The following is a 17,281-nucleotide window of genomic DNA, read 5'->3' on the forward strand; positions in this document are numbered from 1 at the left end:
TGAACTCCCTCTGGTGTTTAAAAATTAGAACGCACACGGATGGTCGCTGACTGTAAACAAAGCAGAAATGCCTGCCAACATGGCGACCGCTACCACGTGACACATATGTTAACGCCCCCTCCGGGAGATTTTGGCAGACCCTATATAGGCTTAATATTGATGATATAACGTGATCACGAGGCATGACCATATAAGGGGGGTTGACCAACTGACTGAGGGGAAATGCACAAGTTCATAGTAAATGTGACCTGTGGCCGTCCCAATTATTATTATTATTATTATTATTATATTATATTGTTATTATTTTCTGTAGCGTTCCTGAGGCAATAATTTGATGTGTTATCGGTCAGTATAGGGGACTCTAGGCCTAGTGTGGGTGACAATATTATCACACGAAAAGATCAAATTACCTACCTAGGTTCCATCCTGGAGGCCAATCTTTCCGGTGATAAAATGGCCACCAACGTAATCAAAAAAGTCAATCAAAGAACAAGATTTCTTTACAGGATCTCCTCACTGGTCAGCAAAAACACCTTGAAGACCTTAACAGGAGCCCTCGTACAAGGTTTCTTTGACTATGCATCCACCTCTTGGTACCACAGCACCTCAAAGGCCCTTAAAACAAGGCTCCAGACCTCCCAAAACAAACTGGTCAGGCTCCTACTTGGCCTCACCCCCCAAACCCACCTCACCCCTGCCCACTTTGACAGGCTGGGATGGCTTAGGGTCGACGACAGAGTACAGCATCTTGCAATGGGTCTGGTCCACAAGATTCGATACACCACCAAGATACCCATGTACCTGTCTAAATACTTCCTTAATGTAAACGAAGTCCACACCCACAACGGGCAAAAAAAGGGCACCTACGGATGGCTGCAATTCGAAACTGGCCTCTGTAAAATCTGAATCCCCCCCCCCCCCCCCCATTTCCCTCACTGTATATTGTATCTTTTCCCTTTTTTGCTTCCCATATGATGAATTCCTGTTCTGTTCTTTAGCTACATAGAAATGTCTATTTGTATGTCTCTAAATGTTTGTATGTCTTTAAATGTTTTGATGAATTGAACAATGTGGACCCTGTTGTAAACAAGTGTAATGCTTAATTGGGTCGTCCACTCACAGTTGACAGTCTTTGTATTGAGTTTGTGCTTAAAATGTACTGTAAATTGAAAATTCTACAAACTGTTAATAAATATTTCAATCAATCAATCAAAGTGCTTCTAGAAAGTGCTAGAAGAAAAAAGAAAAAGCCCAACATCGCTTATAATAACATGCGGACATGGCAACACCGATGTGTGCAAAGTTGTGCTGTGTTACAGCACACACACAGCCAGGCAGCCAGTCAGAAATGGAGGAACTGAGCGCCGTTGGAGAGCAGGTTTTTGATGCCGAGTGCATCTTAAACAAACGACTGAGAAAGGTTAGGATCGCCTCGCAGGCAGCACAAACAGTCCACGTTTACGGTTCATGATTTTTTAAAATAACGTTATGAAGTTGTTTTCCCCCCTCTCCTCTCCAGGGAAAGTTGGAGTATCTGGTGAAGTGGAGGGGCTGGTCTTCTAAGTAAGTACAAACCAACCCTCCTCCAGACAATGAAAACAACAACAACGTGTCGCTTGTTGCTTCTTCTCTGCTCGCTCGGAGCCATCAAACTCCCTCACAACGTTTACAAACAGCTATCGGACCTTTAGAACATCGTCTTTATTACAAACGCATGTTGATTTTAGGGTCGATGGGCTATTTGTTTCTATTATAATTTTGTACGTTTATAAATTGTTTTCTTTTGTTTTGTTTCGTTGCCCTTTTTTTTTGTTGAAGTTCCCATGGCAAACCCTTCCATAAACTCCTGGGTTTTTACGCCACTATTCCACCGATGAATATTTTTTTAACGTCTAATTTTGTTGTATTTTTTTAAAAACTTTATGTAAGCTACATCATGTGATTCACAGAGTTGTATGGGGGGGAAAGGGAAGTTTACAAATAAGCTAAAGGCAGTTAAGTTTATTTGTACTCTTCCAGTGACTTTATATAGTGGATTTCAGAATAGCTTTAATTTGTGTTACTTCCCCACAGTGTTAGTATTCGGTTTCTTCAGTCAAATAGCGGGATTAGCTGCCTTTAGTTGATTTGTAAACTTCCCAGTCTTTGATTTATAGTGGATTGAATGGCTTTGCGTTATTTTCCCACACCGTTAGTAGTATTCCTATAGTGATTAGGTCTTGTATAATGCATTTTAGCTTCACTCTCGGTCAGATAATGCATTTAGGCAGCAGCTTGCCTTAGGACTGGCCCAGCTGCCTGTGTGCTGTGTGTGCGTGCGCGCCCTTCACGTTTTTTGTCACTTGCCCTCTATTCACTCTGCATTGTCCCCATAATCCTGCCATCAATACAGGTTATCGCCTGCCAACCGTGTGTGTGTGTGTGTGTGTGTGTCTGCATTGGTGATTGGGTGATCAGAGTAGTCTGTTCAACCAACAAATGAGGAGCCAGATTTCCAATTGTGTTACTAGCCTAACCTTGTATGTCCAAAATCATTCCTTTTTTGTTATTAGTTTAAAAAGAAGGGAACGGTTAGCTCAACCGTCCGGGCACCTAAATACGAACAAACTAAACGTCGTTATGGAGGTTTCTACCCGACAGTGACAATATTTTTCAAACGAGACTAAAGACCCGTGACCACTCCAGTAGGAATGAACTAGGCCAAGATAAAATGGGAAAGGATATGAGGTGATTATAGAACTTTACGATCCTAAAATGTATGCTCAAGGCCTACCTGTCAAAGTCGTTCCCCAACCCATTCTGAGCGGGAACCCATTTTGGTGTTCTAACCCTTCTGGACGGGAACCCCTCTTGGGGTTTTGTACAATATGTACAGTATTCAAAATAAAAAACTTTTTCATGCTGCTATATAAATATTTGAAGTTTTTCAGAAACCTTAGGTCAGATTTAGAAGGCATTTTTAGAAGCCGCCTCAGTCCAAAATGGCCTTCTTGGTCCAGTGGCCTTCTGAGAGCTTTTAGCTCAGCTGTCTGGAATATTTAGCCACAATGTGCTTACTAGGGTCATTGTATAGTAGTCTGCTCTGCAGCTATCAACTATGTTTTGTTTGATCAAGAAGCAGATAAAAAAAAAAAAACGACAACATTGTGCTTGGGTTCTATTTGCTTGTAGATGGTCTTTTTAAATAATTGTAGATGTTATAGATGTTAGTTTGAATAATTGTACCATCAGTACTGCCTAAACCACAACTAAAATCACTACAGTAAAAGTAAATATATTTATCACAATGAATAGCTTTTCTTGTTTCCCTTAACCTGATGCCATCCTAATGTCGATTTTGTTAGCAGTTCTGCAGATCTTGAAAACCTAACTGTGGCCCTTTTCAGATCCTACCATATGAAAGAAAAACAGGCCATGTAAACAATCTAGTGTCGTAAACCCATTCCAGAGCAATTACGCACAGTAATTACGCGGAGGAACGGGAGCACCGTACTTGGCGCTTTCAACTACTTTTTTCCCCTTTTTTTCTAGGGCCAGGGTCAGAGATCAAGCAGACCTTTGGAATGTCAACAATGTGTTTCAGATGTTTAGGATGGGTTTGGGAACTTTGGGTACATTACGAAACAGCCCTGAGGGATTTAGTGACAGTGCATGGCACGCTAGAGGTGCCACGCACGTGCGAATGAAGACCATACTGGCAGATATCGCCACTGACTGTTGGAAACCTATATCCAAAACTATAACAAAAAAAAGAAGAGAGAAGCTGATCATGCAAGCTCAAAACGCGTTATGCTACTTTTGTTTAAAGGGATTGTGACATTTAAAACACATTTTTGTAGATTTTTTGGCTTTTTTGGCTTTTCTTGACATCAATGTCACCAAAAAAAAACGAAGTTTGAACATTCAGTGTATTCTCTGCTTTCTGGACTTCTGTGAATAATTATGCAAAAATGTCTCATCTGGTTGGACGGCAGAGATATACGTAGATCTCCGCTAAAGCTCCGCCCCCTCCCCTCTGCTCCCTGCCTAGTGCCTACCCTCTCTTCTCCGCTTCCTCATTGTGATCACGACTTTGTTTCTTTGTAATACTTACTAATAATGGCTTCTAGAGAAAAATCAATCTGCTCTGTTGTTGGCTGTGTCAATCAACACAAGTCCTTACACTGGATACCAACTGGCCTAGATGACTCTTTTATTTTTGACGATGACTTCCTACCAAGTTGTCAAAGTAGCGCATCTTGGGTTGACAGGAAAGGGGGAATTACCGACATCTACAGGCTAAAATAATGTGTTTTTCCATGGCTTTTCAGGATGAAGATTAGACATACACAAAAACGAGAAAAAAAGAAATACTGGAGTGGAGTTGAGTGTTCAAACTTTTTAGACACGTTTGAAGGACCATGGCCAAGACTTTTAAAGTTGTTAAAATTATGTTATAAATCATGTCATAATACCTTTAATACTGGAGTATGGGATGAAGAAATACATTAATCTACGAAAAAATTATAAGTTTAAAAGATGAGAGGTTTGTGCCTGACAGCCATGGTATGTCATCATAACTTTTCGACCACGGTCGAGATCATGGATTTCACAATGGTATGTAGGTCCCCGTCCTCTTGGTTAACCTCAATGAAAAATAGCCTACAAGCTCAACAGCTATTTTTTAACAAAGTTCTCATGTAGAAGGAAAAATCACACCCATGTGAACTGAGCGGTGCAGGCTGCTCAACCTGCTGGCTAGCTGCCAGCGGTATTGCAGCTTTTCATACTTCAGACAGATAGACAGTGTTTAGGGGACTGGACGCAGTTCAATGAAATAAAGCACTTGTGAAACGGTCCGGTTACTATGGCAGTTTGAGTATTTCTCAAACATGTTCATGTCAAGGACCTCCAAGACGTTAAGTATTATGCAGTGGAATTAACCACCTTTTTAGAAAATACATTTGTGCAGGGAGAAAAGGGAGACTGTTATTGTTAAATTGTTAAATTGGATTTAGTACAGCATTCTACATCTGTCTACATCTTCCCTGGTGGAGATAGTGATCTGAATAAAATTAATAATATAAATTAAACTGCTCATTTGGGAGGGGAATCGGGGACCCCTGGAACACCATCAAGGACCTCTGTTATTTTTGGATGAAAAAGGTTATGTTGTTGCTGTGCTTTAATCATCTAAATCTAGCTGGAAATACTGGGCTAAACTGCTATTTTTCAATAGCTAAAGTACAACATAATGCTTAGTTAAAACACCAAAAGGGGTTCCCGCCCAAAATGGGTTAAAGCACATCTTTTCGCTATTGTTTCGTCTATGTTTGATCCATGCCTGTGATGTATTATTTGTCATTCAAATTATTTTCTTGTTAGGGATAATGAAAGCCGGTGAAATGGAAATAACTTGTGCCTCTTCTAATACGTATTCCAGACACAACAGCTGGGAGCCACAAGAAAACATCCTTGACCCAAGATTGCTGGCTGCTTTCAACAAGAAGTGAGTCCCTCTGTTGTTAATCACCACTGAATGAGCCAAAGGATACATCCTGAAGCTGTCATGAGATGTAATCTGAACAACGTTTTTCCATATCTTGTCATGCACAGCAGGTGCATGTGACTTGCTGCTCATAGCAGCGTTTTGCCCATCATTAGGCTATGTTCACATTGACAGCCTGATCTCATTTTGGCCTAGTCAGACTGGAATGGGGTTATATAAATTCTGAACAGCAAAAAAAACACATTGTTGCTGTCGGGCAGAAACCTCTTATCTCCATATTCAAATATTTTTGTTTGTTCGTAAATTAACACATACGGTTCAGTTTATTTTATTTATAGTACAAAATCACCCCAAGGGGTCTCTGTGCACTTCACAGCATTATTACATCCAAAAACTAATAATGACACAAAACATAGCAGTAAAAAACATAGTAAAACATGGTAAAATGTGCATAGTTATGAATCATACAGATTAAAACTAGGCGGAACCGTAGTGCATAGAAAAAAGATGTTTTTAGCCTCCACTTAAAAATGTCCAGGGAGTTTGCATTTCTGACATCTTGAGGGAGAGCATACGATCATACTACAGTGCCATACACATAAGTATCAACAAGTACACATAAGTACTATCAACAGGTACACATAAGTATCAGATCCGAGCTTGTAGATCTGCTCCTTTGGCTATTTTTGAATTTTTATCCTGAAAAGTCACAGTTTTGGACACGTCAACCGGCCGAGACAATATGGGTTATAATGAATGAGATTTTGAACCAGATCCCTAGGTGGTTTGAGTCCATTCAAGTGTAATTTCTGAAGCTGTTTGTCAGTCTGGACACCAAAGCCTGATTTAAAGTTTGTGTCACTCACAGAAAATCGACAAGCTCAACAGCGTTGTCACACTGTGACCTGTTGTGTGCATGTGCCTTTTTTCTTTTTAGATTTCTGGGTGCGTTCCTGGGGGTCTGGATGTTCCGGGTACCCCCGCACAGTACAATACAGTACAGAGCACAGTAGAGTACAGTAACTAATAACAATAAATGTATAGTTGCACCACTCATTTTTTATTTTTTACCACAGCAACCAATGCAGATTTGTTGGTGGTGTCTGATCACTTGCAAATGACAGTGTGGACAGTCAGTCCTAAAGATCAGATGTGAGAAACAAATATGATTTGTCTGCTGTCTGAAGATGCATTACGAATGTCTTCCTCAACTCAGCATCTTTTCTGCATCTTTACAGGCAGCAAGAGAAGGAGATTCTCATGCGCAAGAAAGGGAAAAGACCAAGGGGTCGACCTCGGAAAGTCGTTGTAAGTGAAATTTAAAAGGAAACATCTTTTAAGTGTTGGATCACCGGTTCTCAGCATGGGGAACCCCAAGCTAAATTATTGGTAGTTGGGGAAACAAATGGACTCTTATGGGTCTGTAACTTCTGAGCGTGTACAAATGGAACCAAATGGAACCGTGCTCACAGTTCCATTTGTTGCTCTGAGTTAAATTAACACAGATTGTACAGTGTAGATCCCAGAGACAAAAAAATAATATTCAGGGGTCCTTGAAATGTAAGTGGTTGCGGTGACCAGTGACTTATACTATCTTTATTTCTAAATTCATGATGACGGTGTTTATTAAACATTCCCTCATTTAGGAAGACGTGACGGAACCTTCAAAGTCGAGCAGCTCTTCGTCAGGCTCGTCTTCATCGTCATCGGATTCGTCATCGTCTTCGTGTTCCTCCTCCACCTCGTCTTCCTCCTCAGATGACGACGACGAAGATGAGCAGAATGTCAAACAGGCGGGTCCGGCCGTCCGAGCACGAGAGCTCCACCCCGTCCCGCAGAAGAAGGCCCAGATCGTCGTGGCCAAACAGGTGCAGGCTATGTGAACGTGTTGTGAGCTTTATGGTTTAAATCAGTGGTTCCCAAACCTTTTTAGGGTTTGCGAGACCCAAAAGAGAGATTAGACGTTTGACTAGTAAAATAGCAGAGCTTGTACGGCTATTCTCACTACTTCTTATTATAATGTCTTAGATTATTATTATTTCTTCTTTTTAATAAAAAAAATCTTTTGAAATATGTATTTTGTTGTAATGTAGGAAAAGAACATGGGAGTTTTACGCACTGTTTGGTGCTTTTGTTTTGAATCCATTACTTCCTCAAATTGCTGAACATTCGTTTAAATTACATCCATTTAACGCTTGTACCCCTAAACAAACAGGAGCCCCCGAAGAAGCGTGGGCGCAAGCCGCTGTCCCCAGAGCTGAAGGCCTTACAGCAGGGCAAGACGGGCCCTCGCAGGGTCCTCAAGGCAGTCGCCAAGGTGTCCACGGCGGACCTCCGCGGAGCCATCAAGAAGCCTGTTCACCCAGCTAGCTTCACCTTCATGGGCTTACACCGGGGGTCTGCGGGCGGCCCGGGGGGCAGGAGCCCCTCCGTCACCCAGGTGCTTATACCGTTTTTTACTGCATTTGGTTGTACGGTTGGTTGTATACACTACGCCAAATCTCTTTGATAAAAATAGCCAATCTACAAGCTCATAACGCTTCATATTTTGGGCTAATGTTCCCCACCAGAATATGGAATTGAAAGAATTGCCCCCACAACCAAGGCATGGATGCATGTGTAATGACGACTAATAACAGATTAATGCAAATAGAAAATCACTTTTGACCACAACACGATATGCTTATGGGCTCCACTCTATGCTGTTGGGGCTGCTGTGGAAATTGGACGACAGGGAATTCTGCAAATGGCCATTCATTTGGGATCAGATCAATATAAATAGGAAAATGTTTTATTTTAGTCCAGACTTGTTAAAATTATTATTATGTAATCTAGTTTTCATTATCTTGTTTAGTTTTTGTTCAACACAATAACCTTGTCTGTCATCCAGGGTGCTGCTCTCAGAAACTCTGCGAGCGCGGCGGGAACAGGGCGCTCAGCTCCGCCGGCCTCCCCCTCCCTGAACAAGTCCAACCAGGGCCGGAACGCCTCGGACACCAAGCTGTCCGTCTCTGCGGCGAGTGGCGGCGGGACCAGTCTCGACTTGAAAGCGGTGCCCAGTAAATCCAAAGGGGTCGCGGCGTTGAACCTCAACACCACTAAACACACACAGGGAGCCACTCGTCACACACTGAGCTCTCCCAACGGACACAAGAAACAGGAGGCCGCCGCTGCGTCGACGCCACTACAGCGGTTGGCCAACAACAAAGCTTCAGCCTCGTTTCCCTCGCAGAACGGCCCCAAAAGCCCCGTTCAGCCACTCAACCTTCAGTGCGCGACCAGATCGGCGCCGGGCAACGGCGTTCCCGCAAATGGCGCCGTGTCTCCTTCCCTGAGAAGCGGCGTCAATCCAGCTCGCAAGACTGCAGTCGGCACGGGCCAGAAGCAGAACCTCGTCCCGGGTCACGGAGGACAGCAGCCCAGAAAAGGCCAGCCCGGAGCCGACAGCAAGGGCAAAGACGTGCCCGAAACGGGCGTCGGCAGCGGAGACAGGCTGACCACCAGGGCCCAAGGGAGGTTTGACAAGGGCGGAGTACAAAACTCTTCCTCTGCGGAGATCATCCCGGCCAAGCGGGAGAGGTCGGCCTCCAAAGACGGCAAGCAGGGCAGAGTGAACGAGATGAGTGCGGGCGAGGAGGAGAGCAGCTCGGACTCAGACCAGGACGCGTCCTACCCGGGCGGCGGTCAGCAGGACCTGTCCATCTCCGTGCAGACCAGCCAGGACTGGAAGCCCACGCGCAGTCTGATCGAACATGTGTTTGTCACCGACGTGACAGCCAACCTGGTCACTGTCACCGTCAAGGAGTCCCCCACCAGCGTCGGCTTCTTCAGCATCCGCAACTATTGAACGCATGCATGCAACAACACTCACGCACTCACAACTTCCAAAACGAAGAGGAACGGGAACGCATTTGGCTGAAACCATGTAGGATGAGGGAGTGAAACCATTCCTTTTTTAAGTATAAATGTGAAATTTGAAGATGGGGGGGGCGGTATCAGAGGTAAAGTACAGACTGTCTGCTATTTATTGTTATGTATTAGTTTACTTGTTTAAAGAAAATGGCAGTTCCGGTCATCTTGTTTGATAGATTCAACAATGGAGCTCGCTTTCGTAGACATTTCTGCTGGACTGCAATGGCAACGGTAGTTTAGGACATTGATGTGACCCGTCACCCATGTAAACATTATCTTTTTTAGCTGCGACCCATGTCTTTCCTGTCCTTGCGTAAGAGACCAAATCCACCGCTCAGCCAAAAGGCATAGGGGGCGCTTATAATCTTCAGGCATTACTACTCGTTGGCCAGTATGTGTCTTATTCCACACAAGGTTCTAAAATGTCTCAATGAGACCATGGCTGATAAAAATCTTTGTATTAACCCATTATGACCGGGGAAGGTCTTAATGGGTTAAAATGTATTCAGGATCGCAGCTTTAATATACTATGTTTTTTGTGTTCAGGTTTTTTTCCGATAGGTCAGTGTAGAAAGACGGAACAAAGGGCTGACAACATGAGGGCCAGGTCCGAACCCAAGTCCCCAGTGTTGCATCCAGGAATACATGGTCTGTGCCACTAGGCACTAGTCTAGATGGATCAGAAGGAATACATGGTCTGTGCCACTAGGCACTAGTCTAGATGGATCAGAAGGAATACATGGTCTGTGCCACTAGGCACCTAGTCTAGATGAAGAGAGAAGTCTAAACCTCAATGACTGCGGCTAAAACTAGGCGGAAATAGACAATTTAAGAAATGACTCAGATTTTATTGATAATATAGCATTAATATAAAATATTGCGTAAAAGAAAACCCATTGTATTTTATTTTTTCTTTAGGCCCTTGAAATGAGTTGTGATACTGATAACTATGAACTTAAAGTATAGAACACAATTGACTTAACGGATCGATGTGGTCGTTACAATAAACATGCTCTACTAATGCACCTGGCCCACCAACCCACCACTTAAGTTTTGAGATGTTCACGTGGACCCTGATCCAGAAAAGGTTGACAACCTCTGTTCCAGCCTACACGTTGAATTTAGATTTCCTTGCATCGCATCAGTCAGGCGGAGATCTCCAATGGCCTGGCCCCTGGCTACAGTGAGCCTACAATACAATTTAGCAGACGCTCATAAAAGAGCGACTTACAGCCAGCAAGTTGCTTACCAGCCAGGCAACCTCTAGCCACCATGTATCCCTGCTGGTGAAAGGAATCTTGGTGAGGTGAACGAGTCATAACTGCAGCAGTTGCATGAAAGAGGCATGTAGAAGAATGTGAGTTCTTCTCTGGATGAGATTTGCTTCTGTGCCTATGTATAGCTGAAACGGGTTGTACTTTTGTTTTTGTCCTTCAAAATTATTCTTTTGAATCAATGACTGGTAGTACTTTTGCCTCGTTTGCATATTTTCTTTATTTTATTTTCTATTTCTAAATCTCAAAAGTTCTCTTCAGCATCTATGCTGATGGGCTTAAATGTTACTCCTCCTACAATGTATTGAGCTTAATTTATATGCCAAAAGAAAAACACGGATCTACAAGCTAATTACGAGAACTAACAGCCACCAACAACTAAAGGGGGAAAAAATGATTTACAATGCAATCTGAATCTTGTGGATATAATTTCCTAGTATCCCGACATGTTGGGTTCTTATCTAGCATTGCCAGCTTGTAGATCTGTTCTTTTAATGTAGGCTTTTGTGATCTATTGTTAGTGCTTTATTCCTTCTAGAGTGATGTTTTACAGATTGTTTGTGTGGCACGTTCCACAAAGCAAGCCTATGGACTCGCAGGCTTCTAGGAATGTCCTCCGTCGTAAAAGCTAGGCTTCAACAAGAGCAGTTGTAGCCGGCTTTCATGGCGAGCTGATTTTTCGGTTAGCTCTTACCAAGTTGGTGGTTCTCATCTCATATCGATAGCTAATATAAGTGCAGGCATTTCAGTTACTTTTGTTGTAGTACCTACCGAGTGAAGTTTCCTTTTGATAAATGTTATGTTATAAATTAGCTACCTCTCTATTTGTATTCACACGTGCTGTACATTTTTATATTTGTTTTATGTTAAAAGAACAACAACCTTTGCCTCAAGCTTTTTATTTTCCCAGGGTAGGTATGTTGAGCACACATGCTCTTTTTCAGCAATGCCCTGCACAATCACACATTAATTAATACCTGGGAACTGCCCGTTACAACCACAGCCTTACTAACATACGGTTGGCCACTGAATAAGCATCTCCACTGGAGCATTTGGGGCTGTCAGGGCCTTGCTCAAGGGCACTTGAAGTGGTGTTGAGGGAGTAAGTGAAGTTCAATCAGTTCCCCAACCAGATTTATTCCTGCCGGTCTGGGGGGTCGAACCAGGGAACCTGGCCACAAGCGTGCTTCTCTAACCTTTTTAGGCCAGTGGTCCTCAACCTTTTCAGGCTGTGAGTTGAGGTGTTATATTTAGTTTGACTCTTTTCCGCAGATTGTGAAAATAACCGACCTACAGGCTCGCAACACCTCACACTGCAAGGAATTCCAGTGCGAGGCTAGGCCCTAGTGTCCAGAACACAGTGAAGCCCAGTGTTTGCATTGTGGCATGCGCCATTATCTCCTCCTGGGCTGAAAAGGAGTCTTCATTCCTCAGTCCCAAGTGTGGGGCTCGGGGCAAGGCGAAGAGAGATACAGTATCTGATAAGATGTCCCATATGGGTCGAGGTCACTTCTCCCCACATGACGGGACATTCTTCCCACCGAACTGGTCATCGGTATGATCAATACCGGGGTAAATGGACTACTCCTGACATGGTTTCTTTGTCAATAGAAACAATTTTTTTCTTAATCCTTAAAATAATCCACAGTGGCAGCCCAAGTATAGCCTAATAACTACAGGCTTAACCGTAGCTTTAGCCGTTCAAAGTGTATCATTGAGATGCCGGATCTGACTTGGCAGCTGTTGAGACGAGTGATTTCACTTACCTAGCATTGGTTCAGAAACCATACCACCCTCTTCTCTTTATCTAATGTGACGGAAAGCCACAACCAACAACTTTGGCAACAAAGCACTTCCATTGAACTCCTCACTCTGATCCTGCTCTTGCAAATGGTGCCTTATATTTCCTGAGATCAACCATAAATGCATCATATATAAAAAAAATATATATATATATTTAGTAAATGCAAGTTAATGTGAGCACTGCATCAAACATTTTTTGAGAAAGAAACAGACTTTGTCGGCTTCATCCGAATTCGAAATATAAAGGGTATATAAAAAAGTGAGAAATGCTTTCTGTCAAGAGGAGCTACTAAATCAGTTTGACCTTACAGAAATGCACCTGGCAGGTGGTGAAAAGATTTCAGTTCAATCATCCAAATACTTCTCACCACACCATATGAAATGATATGAATCATGATTTATACTAGTAGTTGTGTGGCGGTGTAACCCGTCTTGTGGTGGAACATGGGACCTTCCTGGAGTCAAACTGACTGGTCAACGGCAAAAGTTTCCTAATGGTGAATGTGGTGATGGGTGTTGTCTAATCCAGTGGACCTCAACCTTTCAGCTCACAACACCCCCCCCCCCCCCCGCCAAATAATCATTTGAACTGGATCCCAAAATAATCATATTTGAACTGGGAGTGGGGACCCCCCTCAAAAAGATAAAAAAAATTGAACTGGGGACTCCCCACCCTGACACGAACTTGGAATTGAGGTTTGACTCGGTCCCACAGATAAATATTGTGAAAATAGATTTTCAAAATGTTTGCCTCTTAAGTAATACTTGATTAATTGGAACTTGTTGATTGTTTGATCCAGTAATGGTCTTTTGTTCTTTTATTTTTTGAGTTATTACAAATGCATTAAATTGTCCTTCATTTGTCACTTTACTGTGACGGACCCCCTCCCCAGGGGTCCCGATCCACAGGTTGAGTACTACTGGTCTAATGTTGAATAGACTTATGATGCCCATTTCAATAGTTTAATGATTGAGGTGGATGAATAAAAATGGCCAATTTTGGGGAGTGGGACCGCGCCGTCTAAAAGACTACAAATCTGGCATGGGATTTTGCTGTGTGTACCAGTAAATACTTAGCATTATTTACCTGAAAGTGCTTTTTTCTTGCCACTGTTTACACTTGTGGTCTTATAATTCTGGTTTTCTTTTAGGTTGTTTATTTGGGTACTAACCAACCATCTGAAATGGAATGCTGTACTCTTTACAATCTATTTATTATAAATAAAGAGCCTTTCGGGAAGATATTGCTGTCAATCCCACTGTGCCCGTGTGTGTCATATAATTTCCTGGAATAAAAGTGTACTTCCTATAATTGTGGTGTTTGTGGCCTTTTTATGAAATTGACAAGAGTCAAACATTGTGAAAATAGCCGATCTGCAAGCTCACAACGAAACTGTGAGGCTTATAGTTTGGCTATTTTCACAATATTTCTCTGGAACCGAGAAACTAAATTTAATGCCCTTTTCAGAGCATGTTTATTGTGGCCCGGCTTGGATTAGTGAAACTATACCATGATAACTTCCTATTTATTGGTATGTCATAATGAAAACTCAGTTTTCAAAGTTGAAAGACATTATTGTGTTGTATTGTACAAGCTAATCTACAGGCTCACAAAGCCTCATTCTGTGAGGCGTGAGCTTGTACATCGACCATTTTCAGCAAAGAGGTTTGCGAGCAGATGGCCAAGTTTACCAAGTATTGAGGGTTTCAGTAGTTAAATGTCTGGAATTGCACATTAACATGAACCCATGCACTGAAGACAGTGCTGCATGTCAAACAAGTCTGTGAAGCTGTAAAAGTTTAATCTGCAAGACAATTGTATTCAATATGTAGTGTGGGGGTCACTGCTTCATCTCTCTCAGCTAAGGGGTCCTTTGCATGATCTAAATGCACTGGTTTCCAAGGTGCGGTCGTGAACAGCAAAACGGTCAATGGTTAACCAAATGGAACCTTATGGGTCTGTAACTCAGTTTGTGTGTACACTCAGAGTTGAACTAACACTAAGGATTCAATCCAGTAGATTGGGGTCTACACCAAATACAGTAGTCCCTGAAAAAACAAACAAGAAATTGTTGATAATCACTGGACCAATCCACCAGCCCATGCTGCATGAAATAAAAAAGGCAATAAACATATTTCATATATTTTAATAATTGAACACAAAAACGCTGATGTTGTATACAATATCCTTGCAGAAACCATATTCACACCAACACTTATTTATTTTTTAATTAATGCCGTATTGATCAAAAGTAGCAGATCTGCAAGGTCGAAACGTGGCAAAGTTTTGGACATGATGATGATGATAAACTTTATTTCAGACACAATAGGTCCATTTTCCAACCGACAGAGACAATATGTACTGTAATATCAAACTTGAACCGTAACAGCCAATTAACTATTAGATTGTCAGGTAGGTACATTTCACTTTTAATATGTCCCCATATTGCTGTTTTAAGGGTTAGAGCTAGAGCTGCATATAGTCAGTGGGGGAAATAACTGTACTCCAGTACTGTACTTTACTGTACTATTTCCAATATTCAGTACTTTAACTTCTACCCCACTACATCTCAGAGGCAAATATTGCACTTCCTTTACTCCACTACAAATATTCAAATACTTTTTTTGCTTTGTAGGCCTACATTTATTTATATTTGTATAGCCTATTCTTTTAATATACCGTATATGTGTATATATATATATATATATATATATATATATATATATATATATATATATATATACACACACAAAACAAACATTATCCATTTCATGCCTATAGGCTACTTCTGCTATTTTCAAACGATTATTATAAATCTTTACCACTTGTGAAATGGGACATTCTGCATAATGAGTACTTTTACTTACTACTTTATATAAATCCTGATGCCAGTATCTAGCTTACTCAAGTAGGAATACAGGAAACAGTATGTCTACATCATCGGATTGATCTTCTACATAAATAATAGTCTACATGTGAGTAGGCTACTTCTGCCATCACTGCTTAGATCGAGTGTAATTTCCCAGACTAAACTAAAATGCTAGAAACTGAACTAAAATGCAATAGTATGCACTTTGGGCCACTAGATGGTGATGTTGCACTTGTAATGAAGCATAGTCAGACTATTTACCTTTCTCTGGACTGGAGGAGTGCATTCGGTTATCTGAAGCTTACATGGGCGACTGGCGGCCCGGCTCTCAAAGGGCTCTACGGACGGCTGCAATTCGAAACTGGCCCCTCTGAATCCGCCCCCCCCTCCCCCTCACTGTATATGTATCTTTTCCCTTTTTGCTTCCTATATGCTGAATTCCTGTTCTGTTCTTTAACTACAATTTACAATTTACAATTTAGGCATTTAGCAGACGCTCTTAATCCAGAGCGACTTACATTTAAGCAAGAACAAAAGCATGGGAAACTATATAGAAGTGTCTATTTGTATACATGTCTCTAAATGTTTTGATGAATTGAACAAGGTGGACCCTGTTGTAAACAAGTGTAATGCTTAATTGGGTCGTCCACTCACAGTTAACAGTCTTTGTATTGAGTTTGTGCTTAAAATGTAGGCCTACTGTAATTCTGCAAACTGATGTCAATCAATCAAGCCCCGACCATCAATTAATAGGTTAATATCAGAATACTGATATATTACTGATTTCAGCGGTTACAATTCCAAACATGCAAACATGACCCGCGGCGCGTTTTGAGCTTGTAGATCGTCTATTTTTGCTACGACAATATGCAATGTGGCCCTAGTCTGGAGTGAGTGTGGAACTATAGTGGCCTTCTCCATCGTCGCCTCTGATCTGAAGTATTGCAGTTACAGTGAGATCCTGAAAGACCTCAATACAATATGTTACACCCGCCACACATATTGTTCTCAAATTGGGGTAGTGTGGTGTGGCATAAATTCACAATAGAAATGTATGTTTTGTAATAACAATCAATATCTGACAAGTAATTACATAGTAACTATAAAGTTTTCAAATAATTATAGTGGTGTAAAAGTAGCCTAGCCTACAATATAAAAAAGAAATAATAATAATACCCCCAAAAAAGTACTTAAGTAGGCCTACAGTACGTGAATAAATAAAGTATAAACGTTACTTTCGACCACTGCCAATTTTCCATTTCAGAGAATTTGAAGGACTCATTTTGTTCCACTTTGGCAATAAGGCCAACATCCACCTGACCCAAACACCGCTGTCTCTCCGTTCATCTTGATAAGCAGTCTCTCTGACCAGCTCACCCAATCCAAACCGTAAAAATATGAAGCCATTGATTCTATCTGATTGGCCTCTCAGCTCCTTGGAACGTTTAACATGCAGAGCTGGAAGATGTTTTAATTTTTTTCCCCTTCTTCTTTTCTTTTTAAAGGGCTAGGACACTTTGGTAGAGGTTTGGGTTGTGCAATGATTTCTTCCCCAAGGTGGGGAAGAAATCATAAACAGTTGATCCATTGATTAGAAATTGATCATTCAAAATATGCTCCCCAGTGCCTTATATTATAGGCTACAGGGGGCTCAAGAATCATGATTATTTTTTATACAAAAATTTCAACTTCCTGTTGATTTGGCTATTTGATCCAGATCTCCTAATAAAAATAGCAAAATCACTTTTTTTTCTCTTTTAACTTTTTAATAAATAAGTTGATGATGCAATAAGTGCTCCGTCTATTCTCTGGATTGTGCAGTCGCACACACACAACAAACACTGTCAACAAACAGGCATACACTACTACACAGCTGCTTCCATTTAACAGCAAGCCGGTTGGGAGGACTGTGTGACTGGACATTAGTGGTGCAT

At 41.7% G+C, this 17,281-nt stretch overlaps 1 protein-coding gene across 1 annotated transcript; it reads left to right on the top strand.

Moving 5' to 3' along the window:
• The first annotated feature begins 1,341 nt into the window (after positions 1-1,341).
• On the top strand, positions 1,342-13,789 carry cbx2 (chromobox homolog 2 (Drosophila Pc class)). The gene is made up of 7 exons (XM_083780573.1): positions 1,342-1,420; positions 1,520-1,563; positions 5,423-5,488; positions 6,727-6,796; positions 7,135-7,356; positions 7,704-7,928; positions 8,379-13,789. The coding sequence occupies exons 1-7, from the start codon at positions 1,349-1,351 to the stop codon at positions 9,333-9,335; spliced, it is 1,656 nt and encodes a 551-aa protein (XP_083636699.1). The 5' UTR covers positions 1,342-1,348; the 3' UTR covers positions 9,336-13,789.
• The last annotated feature ends 3,492 nt before the right edge of the window (positions 13,790-17,281 follow it).

Source organism: Protomyctophum parallelum, assembly GCF_964188405.1.
Source record: "Protomyctophum parallelum genome assembly, chromosome: 13".
Lineage (NCBI taxonomy): Eukaryota > Metazoa > Chordata > Actinopteri > Myctophiformes > Myctophidae > Protomyctophum > Protomyctophum parallelum.